Raw genomic sequence first — 9,165 nt, forward strand, 5'->3', positions numbered from 1 at the left:
AAGAGTCATTTAAACGACATTAGCCATTAGCCTTTGATTAATATATAGTTTGAAAGCCCACTTGAACAATATGCAGTAGTTTTAAATAAACACTGCCAAAATTTACCACACAATTAAACATCATAAACTTTTTTCAACTAAAACATAAAATCAAGGGGAAAAAACTTAGGTCAATTTTCCTATATTTATTATATCAAGTTTTTCAATTACACATGATCATGTATAATTTTTTTATTTCATTTGGATTTATAATTAAATATTATTAGATACTAGTATTTTAAAAATAGAATGTATGATTGATGAACTTGACATAATGGATATAATTAATTTGATGTAATTATTGTTCTCAAGTTAATGAGTAGTAGTAAATAAGTATGACAAATGAATTAGTCCATTTAATTAGGGATTAAATTATGTATTTACTAGTACTTTGGATCACAATGAAACTGGATTAAAAAAATAAAAGCTGATTTACCCGGTGAGAGTCTGCTTCCATTTTAACGGTATATATTTGAGGAAATGCAGACAAAATGAACCTCAAATTGAAATGAAATTCGAAACGGTGGGTCATGCCAAGGAAAACGCTATATATACACGTTCACCTTCGTGGGTCTTGCTTATGTCCAAACCTCCATAGGTTATGGATTCTTAATATCGTCGTCGTCTTTTTCTTCCTCTCTGGCTGCTTTCTGCGGAGTGGGTGGCTCACTGCGAAACCCTCCTCCGTTGTCGTTCCTACATGGCCAAGGGTCGTAAATTGACCGCCAGCCACCGTAGCGAACGCCTCCTGGGAAGCTACAGCTACAACCTCCACAGCCAAACCTCCGTCAGCGCCGCCGCTGACCCAACGGAATTCGCTGAAGACGATGTCTGGTCCACCGTCGACGAAACAGACGACCGCCCAATGAATGTCTCTTTCGGCGAGAGTTCTCTACGCTCGTCTGCAGAGATCAACGGGGGCGGGATCCCGATCAGAGGCGGCCGCCGGATCTCCTGTGATGATCATCGCTGTGTGGGCGGACTGTCCCTGGCGTTCGATGATTCTGGAAACAACGCTACGACGACGTCCTCCAGGATTCTCCACCAGTACCACCGCGGGCACGACAGCGTGGCGCCACAACGTGGACACCACATGGCCACATCGGCTCCCGTGAACGTGCCGGACTGGAGCAAGATACTCCGGTCTGACTCGATCGAATCGCTTCACAACATGGATGGCGGTTTCGAGGACGAATCGGAAATGGTCCCCCCGCACGAGTACTTGGCGCGTGCGTACGCGCGGAGCCGGAAAATGGCCGCGAACTCCGTTTTCGAGGGCGTGGGACGGACGTTAAAGGGTCGGGACATGAGACGGGTTCGCGATGCAGTGTGGAGTCAGACCGGGTTCGATGGGTGAGTAAACCGGTTCAGGCCGGCACTGTATTTGATAATTATAGCTGTTCTCAGTCTCAGGAGCGGTTTAGTTGGGAAGATGTATGATAGCTTTAGGTTTTTTCGGGATTTTAGTGGGGTTTGGGACGATGAACCGGGTGGGTTGACTCGGACGAGGAGGGTCTAGCTCAAGGCGAGTGAGCCTAAAAGCAAAAGCCGGGACTTTCTAGATTCTGATTGAGATCTCCCCAGGGACGAATCCAGGAATTACTTGATTTTGGTGGGAGGGGAGGGGGTTTCAAAAAATCCATTTAAAAATTTTTTACAGGTAAAAAATGTAATTTTCTTCAAGGGGTCATTGAATTGTTTTTCCGGGGCTTCTTTGGGGGGGGGGGGGTTGGGAGCGAGCGAGGGGTGGGAGGGCAATCCCGTTTTTGAATAATTTTGTACTCTAATCTCTGTTTGTTTAAGCGGGTTCACTATTCCATATTTAGGATCCACGAGTCAAGGCAAAGCAAAGGCCCAGAAGCTGAGAGATATATATATCTGGTCTCCCAAAAAGCACAGAAGAACTATAATCTATCATCAATTTTGTGATTTTATTAAGACAAAATTAGTAGATAAAGTTGAAACACCAACAATAAGCATCTTCTTCAAGAGGCTCGTTGGCAATTGATTGGTTCTCATTCAATAAGAATCACATAAATCCTTGCAGTACCCTTGTCATAAGGATCCAAAATTCCAGAACAAATTCTTCCTGGTATGTCACCCAAAATTTCATCTTTTTAACCATTTAACCTTCTCAGGTCTCTATGGAAACCGATGCCAATATACAAACACCCTTGTCATAATTGAAGAAATGGATTATCTGGTATGTGAAAGATTGGAAGAGGTCAAAACAAACGCTGATGCTAAAGTGAAGGGAAAGAATGTAACGAAAGGAGGGGAAAAAGGGTATAATTTAGGACCAATAATGTTGTTTGTTTGGATTAGGCTAAAAATTAAGACAGAATATTATGTTATGAAACTATTTTCAAATGAATATTCCACCGTCTGATCAAACAAATGTCCCCGTCTTACTCAGCTTTGATCACGAGGCATCTGGGTCAATGAGAACATATGCATTGTCCTGTGTGCCATATTTGCTACGTTAAAGGTTTTTGTGTGAAGTACATCTTTGCTAGAAAGCAAGGGAACTTATTCAAATCTTGTTATCTTTCTTTGATTTTGAATAATAGTGCCGGTGTTTATTCGGAAAAAAAATATTAATTAATAATTAATTGACAAGTTTTTGGACATAAATCTAAATATACCATTTTTTTGAGTAAATAATTGGTATTCAAAGTTGTAAATCATAATCCAACTTGCTTTTGTAATTTTCTAACACTATTCCAAACACACGCATAATAATTGATTGATTTTAAATGAGTTGAGTTTATAAGAGATGAATAACTGAATTACGTTGATAAAAAAAATAATTAAAATTAGTTAAGAATAATTAATATATAAAAAGTTTAATTTTGTTCCAAAAATGCCTTCATTAGTAAGGGGAGAGAGCATGAGGAAGAATAATTAAATTATTAAAAGAAAGACGAGTGGGAGGGAAAGAGAGTGTGAGTTGGAGACAAAAAAGAAATAGGTTGCCAATAAGAATGAAGCTGTCTCCTCCCATTCTCCAAGTCCACTGTTTGGTTTCATTGTTCACAATATTTTTTTTTTAATATTGTTCATAATATTCAAAATGATATCTCTTTCTTCAGAGTGCTTCGGGCTCAGTGTGGAGTAATAAATACAATAATATTAATATCACAAATAAATGGGGGGCAAAATAGGAAATCAACACAAACATTTAGAGACAACTTTTAAATGTCTCTTATATATAGAAACATGTCATATGCATCAAATATTTCTTATAATAAGGACCGGAGGGAGTATTAGTTACTTGTATAAGAAAATTTTGATCTTAAGTGCAAGTCAACTATATCCTGTTTAATGCTTTATTTTCAATTTTACTCTTGTTGATTATAATAAAAAAAATTAATTAACTCCTATTTTCTCTCTATATCTCTTTAATAAGGGTAAAAGTGAAAATTGTCATCTATATAATATGTTTTTTTTTGTCATGAAAAACTCCTATAAATGACTAATAATAAGTACTAGAGTGGTGATGATGATTTTCTTAGAACAATCCATACCTACTCAACCACTATCATTTTGCTCAAATGGAATGGAATCTGTCCCCTTATTATAACCAAAGCCTGTTAGTAGAATGTACCCTTTTATCCAAATAAAATTGACAATAAACATGATACTGCCATCACCCCAATATTATTTAAGATTATCAATTTACACATTCAATGACACTGTCTATTAAATATGACAATGGATTAATAATTCACGTAATCAACGTCCTGTCACTTCGACAATCTCTCCATCATCATTAAAAAATTTCCCATTTACTCGCTGAAACAAAACCTGTGGTCTTCTTGTGATAATAAAATATTTGCTTATTTATAAAAATAAAAAAATGCAATTTCAGAAAGAAAAAAAGTTGTGGACAAAATCACAGGGTCCGCCCTCATGAGAGTGGGACACCCGGTGCTTTTAATGAACAATTGATTGATAGTGCCTCAAAATTGGCAAAACAGAGCAAAGGTCCAAAGAGGATTGGGAGCAACATTAATAAGATTCAATGGCCAATGTTTGCGACTTTCTTCCATGAAAGTGACTTTTAAATTTTATTTTTCTTTTGTTGGGCTCACAAATTATGTGACTTTAGGACCATTGGTTTCTCCACACTCATTCCCCTTTAAGTGTTGTGGACACTTTGGTTCCTTGTGATTTGGGCCACACTGTACAATTATTTTATCAGGATCACAATCATCTATCCATCTTGTGTGCATTTTAAGATAAGCACTTCAAAGCTTTTGACCATTGAGAAAAAAGATAAGCACTTATGCTTTATCCTTTTTATCTTCTTTGCGTGGGACCTACTTCCAGCTTAATTAAACTTATCATGTATCTCTAGGTTATAATTAGCCTTCCCCAAAGTGCTTTTCAAATTCATCCTCAATAATTTTATTTTAATTGAAACCTAAACTCGTATATTCCAGGTATTAATGCCTTTCTCCCCATAAAGTTGCAATTCCCTTGGCCAAAAGGGTCTTTTTGTTATAGCATATTTATTTACCCGTCATTCTTGACAACTCTCTTTTCCATTTAATAGTGTTGTTTGAGATGAGTGATAAAATCATATTATTTTCGGTCCTAAATATAAGAGCTAGTTGAATAATTTAAGTAAATCAAGAAAATAAGTTAAGTTAGTTATTTGTAATAAATATGTGTTGTCTTTCTTAAAATATTCTTGCTAATCAAGTGTATTGGTTAGAACTACTAATATTATAAGGATTATCTTTAAAAAAAATACATAAATATGAGAGACAAAATAAACCAGAGTCTTATATTTAAGACTAAATAAAAGTCAAATTAGATCTTATATTAAAGACCAGAGGTCTTAAATATAAGACTATAATTTATTTGATTTTTCAATTTTATATATATTTTTTCTAAACTATCATTATCAAACTGCACACATGAAAAGGGTGTTTCCATTAACAGGGATAAAATCAAAGGGAATATTTTTTAAAAAATTGATAAATATTTATTATAAATAAATAATCTAATTTATTTTTTAATATTTATAAATTAATTATCTAACTCAGTGAGAAGAAGTATTAATTAACCAAAACATTGTCCCCCACCCGGCCCTCCCTTCCAACAACAAAAGAATTATGTTTAAAATAGTGTTATTAATCTGGGTCTGGCCCATAGCCACAGCCTTGATCAGAGGCCCAACCCTGATGTGATAATGATCAGCTAAGCACAACCCTCTACAAGAGCCCAGTGTGCTAAGGGTCTATTTCGTTCTTTTTTAAAAAAAAAAAAAAAAAGAGGCTAGAAATTGCATACAATTTTTTTGTGGTGAAAAATGTTGCTGTTTCTTAAGAAAATCAACCCTGTATTGCCTAACCAACCCTCTGAGCTCCAAATCAAACGACTAATGTCAAAAATGGGTTGACTTTAGCTCCTCAGTGGTTATGGGATGTTTTCCAGATTTCCCTGAATCAAATATTGTCATGATTTTTAAATTAAATGACATTTTTATTATAAAAATAAAACGAGCTACATAAGAATATGCCTGAGCCTAATGAAGTATGCAGGGTGTAGGTCTAGCTCAAGACATCTAAGCAAATTTTGATCACAACGCTACACACGATTGTTCGAATTGCGATTATAAGGATGCGTTCTTTCGATCGGGCTTCCCAGTCCCATCGCCTCTCTTTTATACTTTGTTTTCATACGGTTTCTGCACCCCCCACCCCTAATTTTGAGTTTGTTCATAACTATATGAAGTTTCTCGAATTAACTAGAAGCTTTTCCATGTGCGATGCACAGAGTGGGGTGTAACTACGTGTGATTAGATTTGAAATAAGTAAAAGATCTTTATAAGGTGTATTATATATTTGATTCAATTAGGATTTATTATTCTATTTGTATTCTTCGCTACTTCTTATGAAAACAATCATGATATATTTTTCTGTGTATTTTTATAAATATAACGTTATTTTCATAAGATAAAACAATTAAAAAAAATTAAGGCCTATACATATGGGTTGCATTCATGGTCCCTCTTATTCCAAGAAAATCTCATTTCTCCCTGCCCCAAATCTTTTGCCGTGTATTTTTAAAGATATAACATTTTTTTATATGAAATAAAATAATAAAAATAAGGCACATATATATGGAGAGAGAGCATGTTCAAATACAAATTTAGGTTATTCAGCCACAAAAAATATTAGATCTATCATATGTATGAAGCTGAATGAATTGAATTATTATTAATAACTCAATGTAATTACATAAGATACTGATGTAGGAAAGAAAAAGGATGTCGGAATTTAAGCATTGTTTTGCACATTGATAGGAGCTGAAATAAATTTAGGTAGCAAACAAATTATGGATTTGTAACCCGACCCATTTAAATATTAGCGGATATTATGAGATTTTATCAATATATTAGACTAAAAAAAAAAAAGAAGGCCATTTTCATTCTAACTTATTTGGTCATGGAAGAAGCCAAACACACATTGAGTGGGGTGAAAAGGTGGGTTTCTGCAGCGATCCTGCTTTTACCATTTTGGAGCAGTTCTATTTCCATCATATGTATAATGTGGGAGTCACTTTCCCCCAACAACCTTGGACCCCCTTGCATGCCCTCTTCCTCTGTTTTTTTTTTTGGACATTTTTTTTTACTTTAACTTTATCCACACAAAAAAAAAGAATAATAATTCTAGTTATAAAATAATACTCCCTCGGTCCTAAATATAAGAACTATTTTGTAGTGAACTATTTTGTAGTGTAAATTGCACTACAAAATACTCCTCCGGTCCTTAATATAGGACTTAATTATTGAGTTGGTTTTGGTCCTAAATATAAGATCCATTTATCATATTTATCAATTTTTTCTAAATTACCCCTATGAATACTCTCTCAACCATAATCAAGTAGAAGAGGGAGAGGGGATATTAAGAAAGATGATTATGGTGTTTTAGGAAAAACATGTCACATTTCTTATAATTAACTAACTTACCTAACTTCCTTAATCTAATCAAATTAGTTAAATGGATATTATATTAAAGACCAGAGGAGTAGTTCTTATGTTTAGGACCGGAGTGATACTATTTTTAATATAAGAACTTTTTTTTTTATTATTTTGATTCTAAATATAAGACCCTAATTCACTCTATCTCTCCTATTTATCATTTTTATAATAGTAATTATAACCAATATAATTGATTAATAAGGATATTTTAGGAAATACAACACCTATTTATTATAAATAACTAACTTAACTAATTTTTTTAATCTACTCAAATTAGTTAATTAGTTTTTGTATTAAGTACTGAAAGGAGTAATTCTAAGCCAAGTGTAAGCCATTTTCATTCTAACTTATTTGGTCATGGAAGAAGCCAAACACACATTGAGTGGGGTGAAAAGGTGGGTTTCTGCAGCGATCCTGCTTTTACCATTTTGGAGCGGTTCTATTTCCATCATATGTATAACGTGGGAGTCACTTTCCCCCAACAACCTTGGACCCCCTTGCATGCCCTCTTCTTATTTTTTTGGACTTTTTTTTTTACTTTTAACTTTATCCGCACAACAAAAAAGGAATAATAATTATAATTCTAAAATAATATTCCTCCCGTCCTAAATATAAGAACTATTTTGTAGTGTAAATTATACTACAAAATACTCTTCCGTTCCTTAATATAGAACTGAATTATTGAGTTGGTTTTGGTCCTAAATATAAGATCCATTCATCATATTTATCAATTTTTTCTAAATTACCCCTATGGATACTTCCTCAACCATAATCAAGTAGAAGAAGAAGATGGGGTATTAAGAAAGATGATTATGATATTTTAGGAAAAACATATCATATTTCTTATAATTAACTAACTTACCTAACTTTCTTAATCTAATCAAATTAGTTAAATGAGTCTTATATTAAGAACCAGAGGAGTAGTTCTTATATTTAGGACCGGATTGGTACTATTTTTAATATAAGAGCTCTTTTAATTTTTATTTTGATTCTAAATATAAGATCCTAATTCATTCTGTCTCTCGTATTTATCATTTTTATAATGGTAATTATAACCAATACAGTTGATTAGTAAAGATATTTTAAGAAAAACAATACATATTTATTACAAATAACTAACTTAACTAGTTTTTTTAATCTATTTAAATTAGTCATTTAACTTTTTTATTAAGTGCTGAAAAGAGTAATTCGAAGCCAAGTGTAAGCTTTTCTGGTAAGTAGGATGTTTTAAGTTTTATTTCGCTTGTAATATTAGACCAGAGAATAATAACTCATAAAAAGCTTATTTGAAATCACAATTGAAGTAAATTACAATTAAAAAACTGTTTTGAAGAATCTACCGCTATTTGGAATAAGTACAAAACAGATGGCTGAGGCCAAGAAGACAAGCGCACTTAGGCCACAAAAAGAAAAGGAACATGGTTTCCGTGGTGGGGTGGAGGGGAAGTGGAGGCCCTCAGCCCCTGAAAGTGATTGCCAAATGGATTCCTTCCCCTTTTCCCTCTTTCCTCATTTCCTGTTCCGTGTTGGGGTGCTCCTCACGCCTTTTCCTCCCGTCTTTTATTGCCAACCTCAAAAAATAAATTTCATCAAATTTCTTTTTTCCTTTATTTCTTACCATCCATATTTTTAATTTATAAAAATTACAAAAAATTACACTATTTACAGATCATGATAGCATCCTCCCGACCTTTTTTGTTGGCCAACATTCTCTTCCTACCTACAAAGCTATACCTTAACTTTTCTACGTATATGTGTCAAAAAATGATTAATATTGTTAAAGTTTTCTCTAACCCTTTTTATATGCTCTTACCAAATGCAGCCTTTTTTTTTATAAAAAAAATAACGTTATATGCTCAATCAATGATAAAGATAAAATTGAAAAATTAGCAATCAGTGCTGCCTTGAACTTAAAACGATATATATATTTTGGCAAATGAGAACTTTTAAAAAGATAGATGAGGCATGAAGCGTGAAATATACCAAAATCCACCCTAATTTTCATTCCGTGTAATGGAAGTCCCTTCAAACAGTCACACATATTAACAACAAAAATTAAAAACCAGTTAGATTGTTAAATTTGTCACAAAAAAAAATCAGTAATATTTTCCACTACTGCATTTACTTTCTTC

General features: G+C 33.7%; 1 protein-coding gene across 1 annotated transcript; it reads left to right on the forward strand.

Annotated features, from left to right (window-relative positions):
• The first annotated feature begins 628 nt into the window (after positions 1-628).
• On the forward strand, positions 629-2,626 carry LOC114714620 (uncharacterized). The gene is made up of 2 exons (XM_028899366.1): positions 629-1,392; positions 1,866-2,626. Exons 1-2 carry the CDS (start codon positions 740-742, stop codon positions 1,966-1,968), a joined length of 756 nt encoding a protein of 251 aa, XP_028755199.1. The 5' UTR covers positions 629-739; the 3' UTR covers positions 1,969-2,626.
• The last annotated feature ends 6,539 nt before the right edge of the window (positions 2,627-9,165 follow it).

This window comes from Neltuma alba, unplaced genomic scaffold (assembly GCF_004799145.2).
Source record: "Neltuma alba isolate B1F8T4 unplaced genomic scaffold, ASM479914v2 tig00011523_pilon, whole genome shotgun sequence".
In the NCBI taxonomy this organism is placed as follows: domain Eukaryota; kingdom Viridiplantae; phylum Streptophyta; class Magnoliopsida; order Fabales; family Fabaceae; genus Neltuma; species Neltuma alba.

What these genes read in the sequence shown, in the direction of transcription:
- LOC114714620 (XM_028899366.1), top strand. Translation starts at nt 740, where the DNA reads ATGGCCAAGGGTCGTAAATTGACCGCCAGCCACCGTAGCGAACGCCTC. An exon ending in AGTCAGACCGGGTTCGATGG is followed by an intron (nt 1,393 to 1,865) that starts GTGAGTAAACCG and finishes TTCCATATTTAG; the next exon opens with GATCCACGAGTCAAGGCAAA.